Source organism: Lycorma delicatula, chromosome 13, assembly GCF_047948215.1.
Source record: "Lycorma delicatula isolate Av1 chromosome 13, ASM4794821v1, whole genome shotgun sequence".
Classification (NCBI taxonomy): Eukaryota; Metazoa; Arthropoda; class Insecta; order Hemiptera; family Fulgoridae; genus Lycorma; species Lycorma delicatula.
The window spans coordinates 37,809,790-37,827,595 of NC_134467.1; the positions used below are offsets into that span (position 1 = coordinate 37,809,790).

General features: G+C 33.2%; 1 protein-coding gene across 4 annotated transcripts in view; it reads right to left on the minus strand.

Annotated features, from left to right (window-relative positions):
- Positions 1–8,217: 8,217 nt before the first annotated feature.
- Positions 8,218–17,806, minus strand: part of DNAlig3 (DNA ligase 3) — a 266,939-nt gene continuing 257,350 nt past the window's right edge. For all 4 annotated transcript variants that reach the window (XM_075380964.1, XM_075380965.1, XM_075380967.1 and 1 more), the window contains 3 exons: positions 14,783–14,874; positions 13,638–13,707; positions 8,218–8,405 (listed from right to left, as the gene is read on the minus strand). In XM_075380964.1, coding sequence (XP_075237079.1) covers positions 8,310–8,405; positions 13,638–13,707; positions 14,783–14,874 — 258 coding nt within the window. In that variant the 3' untranslated portion in view covers positions 8,218–8,309. The remainder of the gene's footprint in view (positions 8,406–13,637; positions 13,708–14,782; positions 14,875–17,806) is intronic.

The following is a 17,806-nucleotide window of genomic DNA, read 5'->3' on the forward strand; positions in this document are numbered from 1 at the left end:
ATTTATTCATATGCCGTCAGAATGTATACATAATATCATATTTTATAATCTCCTTGTGTTAATTATACTAAAAACAGTGAATTAAAACAAATTTTACTTTGATAAATGTCTTTTAACAGTTCCATTTACTATATCAGATTAATTTATTGTGTGACTTGTAGTTTTTGTTTTAATATTTAAATAAAATAACCAATTTCATTCAAAATATAACAGTAAATTATTTTGAGTTCATCCAATTGGATGAACTGCAAAGAAAAATTAATGATAAAATAATTAAATGAACATAGACTGTAAATGTTATTGTTTAAAAGTTTTATAGTGAATTGTTCTCCCAGTGAAAACAATTACTTTATTCTCACAAAGTAAAACATTCTTTTTTCCATTTTTGTTTAAAATCAGTGTTATTTGAATTTAGAAAAAAAAACGATAACGCTTTTATAAAATAGATTATTGAACAACTTTTATGTCAAAAATTTAATTTATTTAAATAATTATTTAATTTATTTGATCAGTTTACATGAATTTAAAAAAAATTGTCATATTGCTTGTTTCAACAGAAAGCTATGATTTTTTTAACAGGGTACAGCAAATTATGCTGTTATAAAATATTAAATTAGTGTAATATGTTTTTGTTGTTATATTTTCCTGGCATTGGTTATTTATTCTTATATAGTGGAAAAAAATTTATAAAAATTCCTAAGATTCGTTTTTTTGGGGGAGGGTAATCTATGTTAATTTTTTATTGTAAAATTATCATTGTATTTTTTTTAAATCAACCAAAATAAAGTTTTGATAATAAAAAATCCATGTTTTTTTACTTTTTCTGTTCCTGATCTCCAAAATTACCTTCAATAAATTTTTTGGATTTTCTATGTAAACTGTGTAAAGGAAAGAAACTAAAAAAAAAATCCTCATATGTACAAGCAAAAAAAAGATTTTTGAAGATGGGGATGCATAAAATTCTATTGTAATATTATTACTAATAGTTTAAACCAAAAAAAGTTTGGAATAATAAAAATTGCTATTTTTAAACTTTAATCGGCTCCCCCCACTCCCAAAGTATTTTTTTGGGTCACTTGCTTTAATATTATTACAACATAAAATATGCAATAAAATAAAAAGTGGTAGGATAAGGTAAGGTATGGTAAGGATAAGGTAAGATAAGATAAGGTGTAATTTTGAGAAAATTGACCCCAAAAACTGCATCCCTCAACCACCAGAGATATTGACCCCAAACTTTTACCAACAAATTGTCCCACAAACAAGTCTCTGCACAAAATTTTATCAAAATTTATCCAGTCAAAATTTATTAAGCTTCAAATACGCAAACGAACGTACATATGTAAGTACGTACGACATTACCACCTTCTCTTTATTTTAGTGAGGGGGGTTCCTGGATCATAGAACGTCGAGAATTGCAAAAAAAAAACTTGTATCCTATTTTTTTAACTGATTTCATACTTTACTTCTTGCAACACAGCTCAAGAGCAGGGTTTCTACCTGGGCACCATTACCCTACAACTTTACACAGAGATAAGACGTGGCGAAAAGGATTAATTGATATTTTCAACGCTTCTGTGATTAAATTTTCATATACACTTCGATGATTAAGCCAAAACGTCTACAAGCCTAAATCTTAAGATGTGAATTGTAGTTGTAACATTTTATTGGCAGACATTCTGATGAGCTGGTCGTGAATATCAACCAGTAACTTAGCAGATACAACAAACCACTTCTGGTGGTTGAATCACAGATGAACTTTTGGACATGGCCGTATCAAATCGATGGGCAGTCGTGCAAATCAAATCTAGCTGAAGAATGCTGGCCATACAATTATCGGTGCATGTGTCATACATATTGCATATGTGTATCGCATATTATTGGGGTGCATATGTGGATGCAATTCGCTGAATTGTGATGAGAGATTTAAACAATTTTTAAATGAACTTGAGGACACAATAGAGCAGAAAAAGGACGGATCATCTTATAGGGAGATTTTGATGCCGCATCTGTTGTACTTGGTGGCACGAAATCTACTCACTGTGGCTGAGTTGGCGACAATGCTGGGCTCATTCAATATGTAAGTCATCAACAAATAGGTCTGTACTTTTTCAGGTCATAGTAGAGGCTCTGTGATTGAGCCTCTACCAAGGGCTCAATCACAGCCCTTCGTTGAGGCTCTCAACCAAGGGCCTTTGTTGAGAGCCCAACCAAGGGCTCCCAACCCTTATGTTGGGTATAACCCAACCTAAGTTAGGTATACCCAACTAGGTTAGGTATATAACTGCTGTTTTGGAAGAGAGTATCAGTAAGGTCACCTCATGGTACATGTTACAAGAGGAGCTCATAAGTGATCATCTAGGGATCTTCCTCAAGGTCAATCTGGACCAACTGATTGTACAAAGAAAGAGATGGCGATGGCAACCTACGAGGATACAAACACGATCTTTTGTCCAAGCAGTAGAAATCCGAATATATTTCTAAACATTATGTGTGACAGGATTCTACTGCCATCAGGTTGTTCACAAAGAAACATATACTGGTGAACACCAGAAATTGTTCAACGTGGACAGCCTGTAGAAGACTACAAAGAGCCAGAAGGAATAGACCCAAAGTGCTTGAAGGAACAGAAGTAACCTTTAAAAACTCTCTTAAAGAATTCTGTACTGCTGTGAAAGACGCTAAGAGAGCTGCATGGAAGAGACTGGTTGCAAAGTCAGAGGACGATGTATGGGGGAGGACGTATCAGATTGTTATGAAGAGGTTTGGTGTGCCCCTTCCCTCACTTACTCGGAACCAGATCGAACAAGTGATCGCAAAGCTTTTTATTATTGAAGAAGGCAACCGTGTGGTTAAACCAGATTTTGACAAGAGAAGATTCACCATAGTTGAATTGCAATGGGCGATTACCCACATCAACCCAAAAAAGAGCCCAGGCCCAGACGAGGTACTCCTGTCTGGGTCATTATACTCAAGCACTATGCAATCACTCCATTAAAATAGCTATTATAAGCATTTATACTAATATCTACAGGCCAGAAAAGTATTCAAGCCAATACTTGCTGTACAGATTGAGAGTTCATGTGTAACTACTAAAAGATTAATATAATTAATAATGCGTATATATATTAATTTGCATATCATTACAATGAATCTACTCACACAATATTGGTTTCTGTAGCCATGTAAATATAAAAATTAGCAAAGCTTAAACTGTTGCTCCTCTATATTCTTAACATTCTTATTTTGTTTTTTATATAAACCAAAGACACAGTTAAACCATAAATATTTGCATCATTTGTTTTTACAGTTGAAATAGTAGAACTTTGAAATGTGCAAATTATTTATTTCTGGATAAAATGAAATTATACACTATAAATATATTTTTACTTATTCTTAGGCGATGAAATAGCTAAAATTGAGACTAAACTTCTTACGATTTTGTTGATATTTTAATAAATTTCCAGTTATACTTACTTTTTGGTTTACACTTATTTCCAGTTTAAAACAATTATGCTTTAAATATTCATCTGTTTTAATAATAGTGCTGACTGTATTGTCTTCAATTTTTAGGTAATAAATTCAACAAAATATGTATTGGAAGTTTAGGGATACTTACTTTTACTTTTTCGTGTCCGAACGATGAGACATTAAAACCTTTGCGACCAGTATTGTGCCACCGAAACACCAGAAGCATTTCCTTGCCATAGATCTTCTAGTGTGCACTTGGTTGGGCAGAGGGTGCATTTTAGGACTCGCAGTTCAGTTCGTTAGGCTCTATTTGACGCCATCTAGTGCGGTTAACTCTGGTTGGTGGAACTCCAGTTCGAAGCCGGTTTAAAGTCACCAACGTTTGCCAGTCCAGGTCATGTCCTGGAGGTGTTGGAGCTCTTTTTGGGAACCATGGAGGGGGCTCGATAGATGTAGAGTTCAAAAATCCCTTTCTCGATTTCAGTCTCGGAGGGGGTGGTCGCTCCATCTGGTACATTGTATGTCGTGTATCGAAAGATTGTCTGAACCGTTCAATGTACTTGGCTTCAGCTCGACGCATTCCAGGTTCCTCCATGCCTGCCGCTCGGTGCAACTTTTCAATAGGAGTGGGTTTCATACATCCCGTTAAACGACAGGTCTCGTTAAGCACTATATCAACCTTTTTGGTGTGTGTTGATCTGTTCTACACAGGACATGCATATTCGCCTGTTGAATAGCACAAAGCTCTAGCTGTCGTCGACAGGACGGTTGGCTTAGCACCCCATTTACTACTTTGAAGTTTCCTCAGGAGATTGTTCCTCGTATTTACTTTCAACATTGTGCTTTGACAGTGAGCCTTATACGTAAGTGATCTGTCTAATATAACTCCAAGGTACTTTGGCGCTTCTGAGTGTTCCAGCTGCTGATCGTTCCATATAACATTCAATCGTCTTTTTGCTTCCCTGGTTTTCAGATGGTACGCGCATACCATCGTTTTTACCATTGTTTTTGCTGGATTTGGTTTTAAGGAGTTTGTTTTATAATACTCAGTTAAACCATTTAGGGCTGCAGTAAGTCTCTTCTCAACTTCTGTAAAAGTTCGATCTTGAACAGACAAGGCAAGGTCGTTCGCATACAGGATATGCTCAGCCTCGGGGAAGATAGGTTGATCGTTGGTATACAGGTTGAAAAGTAAGGGTGATAGCACACCGCCCTGAGGCAGTCCATTCCTCTGGTTTCTCCAGCGACTTTTCTTTCCTTCAAAGCTAACATAAAAACGCCTGTTCTGTAGTAATGATTCTACTATTTTAGCTAGTTGGTGATCCCCTGTTGATATAAGTATTTTTTGTAGAAGCAGTCTGTGGTTTACTGTATCATAAGCCGCCGATAAGTCGACGTATGCAACGCCTGTGATGAGTTTCTCCTGAAAGCCCTGTTCAATGTGCTCTGTCAGCTTTAAAACTTGACCTGTACAGTTTTTGCCCGGTCTAAACCCAACTTGTTGAGGAATAAGTATTTGTTCAATAACTGGTTGAATGCGTTCCAGAATCATTCTCTCGTAAAGCTTGTACATGTGACCGAGAAGTGATATAGGTCTGTAACTCGGCTTGATATAGCTTTGCCCGGCTTGAGAAGTGCGACCACCTTGGATTTCCTCCATAGCTTCGGAATAGTGTATTTAATAGCACAGTTGTTAAAGAGAGAACCCAGCTCTTGGTTATGTCTCCGAAATGTTTTATTTGCTCTGTACAAATATCATCCTCTCTTGGGGCCTTCCCAATCTTCAATCCACTCACACATTTCTCCAGTTCTTGCATTCTGAAAGGAGTGTTGAACATGCTACTTGTTGTTGGTATTATGGTACTCTTTTGCCGCTTAAAATTTGCATGTTGGGTCTTCCCATTCAGAAGAAGTTGTTGTTTTATTTGGTTGGAGGTTATCTGGCTAGATGGAGTTAAAACTTTCCTATCCCCATTGAGCTTCTTTATCAAGTTCCAAGCCACTTTACTACTATGTGTCATATCCAGCCTTTCCAGGGTCTCTATCCACTTTCTTTGCCTCTCTTTACCCATCAACTGGATCAGGGTTTCTCCACATGCAATTGTTTCCTCGCTGAAAGGGTCCTGGTCATAAAGCTGCTTGTATCTGGTCAGTACATGCTGGCTGTCCTTTGATAAACCAGGTATGTAGTTCTTTCTACATCCTCTTGGAATATGCTTACACGAAATTTCCCTTAGGATGTTCACAAAGGTTTCATAATTTTGAGGTGTCGGCTCAAGATCAGTAACGGCTATATCCAATTCAGAGGAAAATTGCTCCCAGTCTGCTTTTTTAAAGTTAAATCTTAATTTGAATGGAATTTCAGTAGTTTTAATGGCTGAGTAGACGCTTATTCCAACAGGCCTGTGCTGCGATCTCAGGATATGGTCATATACCTCCTTGGCACAACTTCCCCCAACACATGCGCTAGCAAAACACAGATCAGGGTTATACCTTCTTCGCATTATTTTACTATAAAAAGAATTTGGGAGTTTTGGATCATGGACCAGACTCAGCTGATTCTCCTCTGCCCACTCCTCAACTAATTCTCCGTTCAGGTCTGTTTCCGTATATCCCCATGATAAAGTATGGTTGTTAAAATCCCCTAATATCAGGTGAATTCTTTGTGAAAAAAATTCTTAGGTGGGAGGAAACTGAAAGGCTTTCCTGGTGGCTTGTAAACGGATGTTACAGTGCAGTTTGTTAGTTCAATTGTGAGTATTTCAATATCGTTATCGTTGGTAAAAGAGGTTGACTTTAGAGTCAAGTCTTCTCTGGTAAAAATAGCACTGCCGTACTTCGAACTTGGCACGTCAACTGCCAGTGTCATTCCATGTATTTGTGGTCTATTTCTTGTCAGATCCCTGTGCGTTTCTTGTACGCACAATATATCACAATTAGTATTTTTACACAGAAGAGCAAGAAGCTCTTCCTTGATTTTTTGTAATTCCCTCAATATTAACTGAGATGGTCGTCAAAAATGGCACTGAAAAGTGCCTTTTAATTGGACTGGGTTGCATTGTCTCTAGGCTCGGTGGTGAAAGGATCCGCCGTCAAGAATTAACACTTGACGTTGCCCAGGGTATGCCCGATTGCTATTTGTTTGCGTGTATAAATTGCAATCTACGTGGAGGCTCCTTTCAGGTACCCCTGTTTAGGGATAAAATAACTACCTTAAAATATTTACTTGTTAATATTTTATGGAATAAAATTAAACTGCACTATATATAATTTCACACTTAATCTGTTACTAAACTTGCATATTATGTATTTTCAAGACATGTGCTGAAATAAAACAGAATAATGGGAAATAAACAAAATTTTTAATTTTTACCCCATTACATTATACATATTTTTCAACATGTAATATAAAAAATTTACTAAATTTTCAAAACTTTATTTTTATTCTCGTCAGACCATTCATTCTTAACCTCAATTAAAAGACTAATTATTATGCTACCTTAGCATAGTCAAAATACTGTGGCTATTTAAAAATCATTGAGCAGGTCAAACCTTTACAGTACTTAAATTTTTTCTTAATAAAATTCTCAAATTTGCGAGAAATTCATAAATTTTCCTCAAATTTGAAGAAATTCTTTGATTTTTCTCAAATTTGCATGAAATTCTTTACAAATTCTTGCAAACTTGCAAGAATTTCCCTAATATTTCTTAAATTGCAAGAAATTCTTCACCTATTCTCCAATTTGTGAGAAATTTTCTAATTTTTCTCAAATTAACATATTATTCCTGTAATATATTTGATGGAATTGAATTCTCAGCAGAATCGATGAAAGTAAAAGAGAAAATCTATCTGCCACATCTTCCAATTGAGTGTCATCCTGTTCAGAGAGAATATTAACCAATTTAGGTCAGTCGAAATACAAACAAATCGATATATCGATTCATGATAGAAGGTAAAGTGTAGAAAATAATGTTTTGGTACTATACAGGTCAATTTTATTTTGATTATTTTTTAATGAACAATGTATGTTCAACAGTGAATATTATTGTCATGTGCTAGAAAATAAAGTGACACAAGCAGTAAGGAGGAAATATAGTGATTTATTCTCAAACAGAGTAATTACTTTTCATGAAAATGACCATCCCGAAGTCATTCAAAAGTTAAAGGAAGTTAACCAAAAAATTGGGTTAGGAGTTGATGCTGCATCCACCTTATAGTTATAATCTCACATCAGATTGTTTTGTTTGTCTGGTCCTCTAAAAGTGTTACATAGTGCCTCCTTACTGGTATAACACTGAACAGGATTGGGTAAATGATGTTTACCCAATCCTGTTCATATTCCTATTTCATTATTGATCCGTCGCTGGATCAGTTGGTAAGAACCTTATGAAAGATCTCCTAGGTCACCTAATCTGATCTCATGTGATTGTTTTCTTTTATAACGCATCTTGCGCCATGCCTCTGTTTTGATCCATCTGATTTGAGGAAAGGAATGAAGCAACTGTTACTTTTATTATTCCAGGCATGCTGGTTAAAAAATGTGGGATGAACTCTCCTATTGATTTTACACTTTTTCATATTATTTGTAATTCATTATTATAAGTCAAAATCTAAATTATGAGGTATTAAATATCTTTAAAACCCTGATATTATTTTTTTGTACACTCCGTACTATAACGTACAATTCACTTCTATGTAATATTTATAACTATAAATAAATGACAACTACAATGAAGATATTCACTTTAAACTCAGTTTATTGTTAAAAAATTCCACTTAATACAGAATAAAGATAACAATAATAAGAATTATAAAACAACATAACATAAATAAGTGATTAATATACTGTATAATCTTGCTGTTTTTTAAGTTTAATTGAATCCCATAACCAATCTGGTTCAACAATCACACAGTTTGATACTCCAGTCAGATCCTGTGAAAAGAAAGACAAAACAAAATATTAAATTTGAAAAAAAATTTAAGTATATGATTTCTTACATTGTCAAGTATGGATAAATATTATACAATGTAATCTAGTTTATCTATTAGCCAAATAAAATTTGTTCAATGTTTCTCAAACTGTAGAGCACATAAATAGGTAGGTTAGTTTTCTTAACAGTATGGTGTAACCATGACCTGCATAACCAATCTCCTTTATGAAATCTGATTCCATCAGATTTTCATACACATTAGATTGTCATTAGTTATTGATCTGTGCCACCTTAAATATAATAACATGCAGTGCACGTTTTGCAGTTTCAAAAATTACTGACTTTTTATTCTATTAACTGTGACATTGAGGACAATGGTTACTAATGGGGATGCTGAAAAGTATAAGGGGACATTACGTGTCCAAATCATAGTGAAGAACATTATGAGTAACTGTTCCCCCTTGAACAATATTTGTCAAAATGCACTGAAAATTCAAGGTTATGCAGGTCAAATGTATGTGCAACTATAGAGAAGTTCTTCATCAATACATAGCAAATTATTTCAGTATTTCTACAGAGCAAAGTAGATTGGCACAATAATTGTTATCATACAGGTAAGAACGTATTTATTATTATAATTATTGTTTTGAATTGAATAGCAGTTATAAAATCGTAATGTATTTTTTTATATTAATAAAAGTGACATGTTTCCGAGTTAGACATCTCCATCATCAAATATGAAAATTAAATCTTTTTTCACTAACTTTACAAATCAAATGTCTAATGACCCCATAATCAAATAAGAATTTAATTTTTCATCTATCTTCAACTTTTGCATACATGATGATGGAGATTAATATCTCCGAAAGATATCATATTTATTACAATTATTCTATACATATTTATCTCTCTTGTATAATACTCATATTTTTGTTTTATTTCTATAGATAGACACATGCTGAAAACAAGAAAAATGCAAACAGTATAATGTCAAACAGAATTGTCAACAAATGAAGGCTTGAAACTGAGATTAAAAAAAAAAATTTCAAGAATTTTGTCTAAAAAGTCAAATTCAAATATTACTTTCAGCCTTATGAACTTCAACAAAGAAGTTATTTTTTGTTGCATTACATCACCATATTTAGCCAAAAGAGGATTTAACATGGTTACCAGTCTATTAACAAAGAAAATAAATAGATTTTTGACAGTGGAACATAGCAGTAGATAAAAATTGTACCAAACATCGAAAAATTCATTTCATCACATCAAGCTCAGCTTTCTCACTAATATATATTAATTTTTTTAACCATGCTGTGAGAATTACATCAACGTTTTTATTATCTTCTAATAAAATCGTTTACAAAATTTGTCCTTGTTTTTCAATATATGTACAATATAATTTACCCAGGGGGGGTGCAATCGAATCATTCATTGAAAAAGTGAGCCCTAGTTAAAAAAAGGTATGGAACTTATGGAGTAATGTAAGCAATACAAAATGTAATTTATATGCACAGTCATAAAATCGTGGTATGTTTTGAATCTCTGAATTTGTTTTGTTTGTAACTTTAAAGATGACTAAGAACAAATAAAGAAATTGTATTAGATGTGATAATACTTATTTTATGACTGCATCCATAAAGAATCCATACTAAAAATTCTAAGACACCTCAAACTACATACCAAATTAATAAACATGATAAAACTGACCCTCAAAACACTAAGCCAAAGGTAAAATTCACAGGTGAGCTCTCGGAAACATTTGAGATCAAAACAGGACTGCACCAAGGCAATGGGCTCTTACAGGTATTATTCAATTGCGCTCTAGAAATGGTAACGAGGGAATGGCTCAAAAAATGTTCCCTAAAAGTAAAAACAGGCCAAAAAATAAAAAAAAACTGTCTTGGTTTTACCGATGTCTTGACACTGGTAGCAAATGACATCGATGAAGTTAAATCACAGATATTAGAATTTCAAAACATTGCAAATAAAATTACCCACAAATATCATTTGAAAAAACAGAAATTATGTCCCAAAACTCAACACGATTAAAAGAAGTAAACATAAATGGTAATAAAATCAAAATAGTAACCCGATTTAAATACCTCAAAGAAATAATAAAAAAAACAACCTAAACGAAAAAACCTTGATCCGAATAAAAAGAAACAAACTAGCTAAAGCTCAAAAATTAACCTGGTACAGTTACAACATAAAATTCCTATCGCAAAAATAAAACACAACACAGTTATAAAACCAGAAGCCACTTATGCAGCAGAAACACTCTTCCACCTGAACGAACAATCAAAGACAGACAAACTCCAGAAAATCAATATAAGAATTGGAAAGACCTGCATCAATTAAAAGTACCAGAAAGATGGGCAGTGGTGGATTGTGCCTGACAAAGTGTGTACAAAGAGTTAGAACCATCAGTAATACTGTGCAGAAGAAGAGACTAGGATTCTTTCGACATTTCATGAGGATACAAGATTCAAGACTTATGAAACAGCTAGTAGAGTACAATCTCGACTTGAAAAACACCAAGACAGGATGCAGATGAATCAGAGAAATAAGAGAGGATCTGATGGAAATTGCTCTTACATCAGAAGACACCACAGGTAGATAAACAAGAAAATCAAGAAGAAAGACACTTGCTTCAAACTCACAAGAAAACACTCACAACATGAATTTTTTCAAGACTAGAAAGGGCAAAAAGATTTGAATATATGGAAAAGTACTGGAAGGACTGCAAGGCTCAAATAATCCTATCGAAGAGGCTTGGATAATGGACTGACTAAAGCGATCCTATGCGGTCATAAAAGATAATAATAATAATAGTTATTTTATTCGTTACATATAATACAATAATATGCGGTGGATAATCTACCACATACAACAACAAAATGAAAAGAAGTAACAATGCAAGAAGTACTGAGACCAATCAGTACATTGTTTCATCAGTATATAATGACGCTAGCTGTTCATAACTTCTAAATAATTAAAATGGAGAACAGGAATTTATCTTCCATAAGATCCAATCAGAGCTTTTAACATTATGTTATCAGAGAAGTAAATCGTAAACAAATTTTTTGTATTAACATTAACAATACAGAGTGATTTTTTAGTCCTGTTACCCAATTTTAAATGTAATTTAAGAAAGGGAAATTTAGGTGGAATAAAACAATGTATTTGCTACTTACAAAAGAGATTTAATAAAAAGCTGTTACTTATATAATTGTTAAAGAATATGCTCAAAATGCCCACCCCTTGCAGTTATACACGCACGGACTCTTTTCAGCATATTAGCAGAAACCTTTTTAAGAGATGTAACGGAAATATTTGTGATTAAGTCTGTAATATTGACTTTAAGTTCATCAATAGTGTGAGGATTGTTTTTGAAGCCCTCAGACATAATATAGCCCCACAAAAAGTAGTCAGGAGTTGTGAGGTCTGGGGACCTTGGAGGCCATAAGCCCGTGCTTACTATTCGATCATCAAAGAACTCTTGCAGAAAATCCACGGACGTGTGGGATGTAGCGCCATCTTGCTGAAACCAGCAATACCGTTCTTGAGGTTCCAGGAGGGACACAAATTGATGCACAATATTCCTGTATACCTCACCATTTACTGTCTGTTCGAAGAATACGGGTCTGACTATACAATGACAAGATATCACACACCACACACCAATCTTTTCAGGATGTAAAGATTTGCCTTGTAAAGCGTTAGGATTTTCAACCGCCCAAATTCGACAGTTTTGACTGTTCACGTAACCATCAAGATGGTTCCAAGCTTCATCACTAAAGAACACTGTGTTTAAAAATTCGATTCTGTTATCATTTACGAGAGACCTAAACTGATGGCAATATTACAATCGCTTGTTTAAATTTGGAGGCTGAAGCTCTTGGACTAATTGTACGTGATACGGATACGATTTCAATTTTTTAGCGGCTTTCTGAACACTCGAATATGACAAACCGTCTTGCGTGGAAAGTTTTCGTAAACTTTTCCGCAGAGAATTAAGCAATCTTGTTTTCACATTCTCTAAAACGTTATCTGTCAAGCGAGTCGGTCGACCACTATGTTTTCTATCGCAAACACTACCTATCTCTCGAAATCGGTTTGCTAGCTTAGAAATTGACATTTTATCTGGCTGAAGAACAGCAACAAATTTAATTTGAAATGATTCTTTAACACTCGTGTACAATTTCGTAGCAAAATATTGTTCAAGAATGAAAACTCGTTCTATGGTAAAAGACATTCTGTTCGTAACACGACCAGAAACGGCAGAAAAGTTTACACAGCTCAAGGAGAATCAACTCACACTGCCGTATCTATACCGGTTGAGTAGCGCTACCAACTTCATGTCACAAAACAAAATTTCCCTTTCTTAGAAAACAATTACCAGACATTAACAATTGGGTAACAGGACTAAAAAATCACCTTGTAGCTAATTAATCATCATAGCAGAATACAATCAAATATGTTGATTGTATTGTTAGACTACAACAATCATTTAAAATTACATCTGTTTTTTAAGTTAATTTTTCATGAAATTATAAATTTAGTAATTGTCAATTGATAAAATTTTGGTAAAACTTATTTGTTTTTTGCTTGATGATATCACTACACATAAGCTTGAAGCATGTATGGGATATGGAAATGGAATTTTTGTAGCATATGAAAAATGCCATGCCTGACCGGGATTCAAAGCAGGACCTCCAGATAAAAGGCTGAGAAGCTACCATTCGTGTCATGGAGGCTGGCAAATATTTGATGTAATAATAATTTTTATGCCATGTTTTCTGGTAATCTTAGCAAACTGCCACTGATTATCAGATTGTAATAATACTGGATACCACGTACTGTAGGGTTCAGATGAATTCCTAAAGCTGACTATGCCACAATGGTATATTTCTCTTTTTGTTAGTTTTCTCACTTCCAAAAATCTTGTAGAGTGAAAATTCATCAAAATATAAAATTAAGAAACAGCAAGGTAATGAAGAGAAGGGGAAAAATCCGTATCAGTGTTAAATTTCCTGGTTTTAGGATTGGAATTAAATTGTTGATAACAAGACTTTCCACATGTCTTTTTCTTAAAAAAAAAAAAAAAAAACATCTTTATACTATTAACTGAATCTGCAACCAAGAAACCAATAGTTAGAGTACTAAATACAGAAGAGTTCTTCAATTCATTATTAATAAGAATTATTTTAATACAAGATTTAGTAATTAATTACCTTTTTAGAAGATTTTATAACATGAGTTGCTTGGTCTGATTCATAAGACTTCAAAAGTTTACCTCCAAAACTATAATACTAAAATTAAGGAAAACTCATTAATATGATTATTAATAAAATAAAAATTTGATATAAAACCGGTCAATATATTACAGAATACAACACTTACCATAAATTGTGTTTATAACATTAGCAAAGATGATAATGTTAGAGACAAATATTTTGATTTGGATATAACTTTTAAACACATTTCAGATGATTTACTGAATATCAGTATGATAACTGAATATCTTTAATATTTACTGAATATTAGTAAGAATTAACATGCTAGTAATAATATTAACGTGGCTTAAAAACTTACATCAGCAAATAAAATTAACTTAAATTTCAATGCCGGGTTATTGGTCCTACTAAAATGACATTATAAAACTCTTTTTCAGTTATATCATTTACTTTTTACTCTAAAATTTTATACAAGTAATGACTAAAGCATGCGTTATAGCCGTAATTTGATTCTACATATTTTTTAGTACATCATTTTTTAACTTTCTCAGTTCTAAACAAGCTTAAAATCACAGTTATATGTTATAAAAATAAATCCATTCAAGACATTAGCTTTAAATGAAATCTAATATAGTTAATGGTCTGTTCAGAAAATAACCAAACTTTATTTTTTTTAATCTTTATTATTAATTTAACAGATTATTGGTCCTTGTTCCCTTCAAAATACTCTCCTGTGTTTCTGTGTTTCCACTTCACGAAGCGTCCTCATTAGCTTCATTTGAAATGTTCTTTAATATCTATGATGAATTTGGTTTAATGTCATCAACAGTCTCAAAATGGCGTTCTTTCATCACTGATTTTAATTTTGAAAATAAAAAAATCACAAGAAGCCAAGTCTGGAGAGTTTTGAAAGAAAGAAGTTGAATGTGCTCAATTGATGGGTGTTTTAATATCCAAACGAATTGTATATCTTAATTAGTTATTGTGATATGGTTGTTTGAGTGCATGTGCACCTCCCATACACATACACACACACACACACTCTCTCCCTCACTCTCTCTCTCTCTCACAAAGTATACCTTTAAATAATTTTTAAAATGTTAGTCTTGATTTTTAAATAATGTATTTATCTAAAAGGATACGCTATAAAATACTGTTCTAAAAGTGTGCGGTCTTTTATATTTTCTTCAGTCGGTATAAACAGTTTTACATCATTGAATACATCAGGAAGTGGCTGAAATAAAAAACAAAAAAATAAACAAACCAAGAATCTAAAAAATCTAATTTTAAAACATTACATAAAGAAAATTGACACAATAATTATACAAATTGAAGATTTAATTTCTCTTACAACCTCACTCAACAACATCCTGAAATTATTCTTTAACAATATTAAATGAGTAACTCAGCTACCGTCATAAAAATTTTAAATTTCCTTTACTGAAACTTTTGGTAGTAATTTATCATTTATGTTATACTTCAGACTTAAAAGTTATAAAAAAAAACTGTTAGATATCTTCAAAGAAAAAGAATATAGCAGAAAGTTTTTAAATGTAAAAAAAAAAAATCTTAAAATAAAAAACTCCTGACAGTAACTGGTTAAAAGATATCTTTTTGAGTAAAATAAAGGAGAAAGAAGAAAAATAAAAAAAGTCAACAAGAAACTATACAAAAGAAAAGCACCTACGGAATTTGATAAACCATAATATTATGAGGAATTTAAAAAAGAAAAAACCAAAGTTAATCAAATTTAAAGAAAAGAAAATAGCAGCAGAAATGTTCGAACCATAACATTATGGGCGTGATTAAGTGTGGTTGGGTGGAGGGTTTCATAACAAAAATGATTATATTTTTATTTTTAAATATTTATTGGTTAAAACTTTTACATAAACGAAAATAATAATGAGATTGAAATTTTTTTTTCATTATATTTATTTATACCAAAAAAAATTAAACTTTAATAAACTTTTTCAAAATTATTTAATTTTTTTATTATTTTTACTACAGTAATGTTAGATATAAAGGAATATAGACATAAATAAGTGAACATGCTGTTGACAAAAGTCATTAAAATGCCAATCATGCAACCCCTTTTCATCTAGATGATCTTATATTTTATTAATATTAAATGATTGCCAACTGATGGTATGCGAGCTTGGTGACATTGCAAACATCTTGATGTCTACTAACCTTAGAAAAGCTTATGAAAAAGCTTTACACTTGATGAATGCCATGTTTATTACTAGTCAACCAAAAATTACTGAACCTTTCTCAAGGGTGTTTAGATTTATTTAAACATAATTCTGCTGTCTTTGACAGTGTATAGCAGTAAATAAAAAATGGACTCGTCATTTACATTCAAGAGACCAACAGCAATTCAAAAAATGGGTGGAAGCAATTGAAAGTGTGCCAAAGAAAGCGATAATGGTTCCTTCTGCAGGAAACGTTATGGCTATAGTTTTTAGGGATTCTCATAGCGGAAAACCGATATACTATCTGGAAAAAGTAGTACCAGTGAGTATTACGTTTCATTACTTGAGTGATTCAAAGATCTATTTGAGCTAAACATCCACAACTGGCCAAAAAGAAAGAGCTCTTTTACCACGATAATGTGCCAAACACATGTCTCATATTGTTGCTGCAAAATTCCATGACCTATGCTTCGAAGTGCTTTCACATGTACAAGGGACAAATTTCATTATACAGGGTCTGGCAACGAGGTATGGTGGTTTTGAAAAGACTGTTACACACTTACTTTTGAAGAAATCTCAAAATTCATTGTTATTATACATTAATGTTACACTGCCATTTGAGATGACTTATTGAAACACATAAAAAAAATTCTCAGCTGCGAAAAATCACATCAGTCAGGTGGAGTACATTTTTGTCAAAGCATTCTTGTAGACAACTACAAAAACTGTATGGTGAAATTGTCCATACTCCTTCTAGGCATGGTACATGGAATTCTTTGAATTTCTCATGTTATGGTATTGGAATGGGTTTCAAGAGTACGTGATTTATCTATGTAAACTTGAGCTTTTAGGTAGCCCTATAAAAAAAAATCACAAGATGACAGGTGTGTTGAATGAGGAGGCCACTCAACATCCCCATACTATGAAATCATTTGTAGGAAAAAGTGTCTCAAAAAGCCATAGTTGCTCTTGATATATGGCTAGTGACTCAATCTTGCTGAAGCCACACTCTATTGAGGTTAATGCGTCGTCTTTTTAATTCTAGCAGGAAATAATCACACAACAAGGCAAGGATATCTATGTTAACAGACACAGTTTTTCCATTTTCACAAAAAAAAAATAAAGACTCAATAATGGAGGTTCAAGACAAGCCACACCAAAATCTGCGGAAGTGTGTAGGTTTTTGATGCAGTTCTTGTGGGTTTTCTGGAGTCGTACTGGAAATTCTGTTTGTTTACCATCCCCAATAAAGGAAAGTAAGCCTCATCAATCAAAACACAACTCATGATCAAAATGATGTTATCGGTAAGCAATTCCAACATCGTTTTTGCAAACCTATGTTGCCTGATAAAGTCATTTTGCCCCAGTTCCTGAATAACAATTACCTTATAGGGATGGAAATGGAGGTCCAAGTGTGGATTCTCTGAATTGACCTGTCTGACATCCTGGGAGTGCAAGTGTGATGAGGGCTGTACAGTTCGATCACCTCCCCATGTAGTTCCTGGGATCCAGTCATTTGAAAATTATTCACCCACTTCATAATGGTATCTCATTTTGGAATGCCCAACATTAAAATGGTTTCAAAATTGTTGCTGTATGAGCACTACAGAACGACCTGTTTCAATGAAGGGATTGTAAACAAACATATGATGCACTACAGATCAAGGCTCTATTGCTACTGAAATGACATCTGACAATGAAGACATTCAACCATTCTAGTTCATATTTGGCCAACCGCAGCGCGCATGAGTCTTTTCAAAACCACTATACCTTGTTGTCAGATCCTGTACTATATATCTCAAATCAAATTATACATTATAGGGTGTTAAAAAGATGTTGGTCTAAATGTATCAAACCGTAAGGTTACATTGAAAAATAAAAATAAATTTCTGAAATATCTTGTGATTTTTTTTTGTCAAGCCAAGGACTTTCCAAACGGCCATCGTATATGAAATGATTTCAAATTTCTTTTCT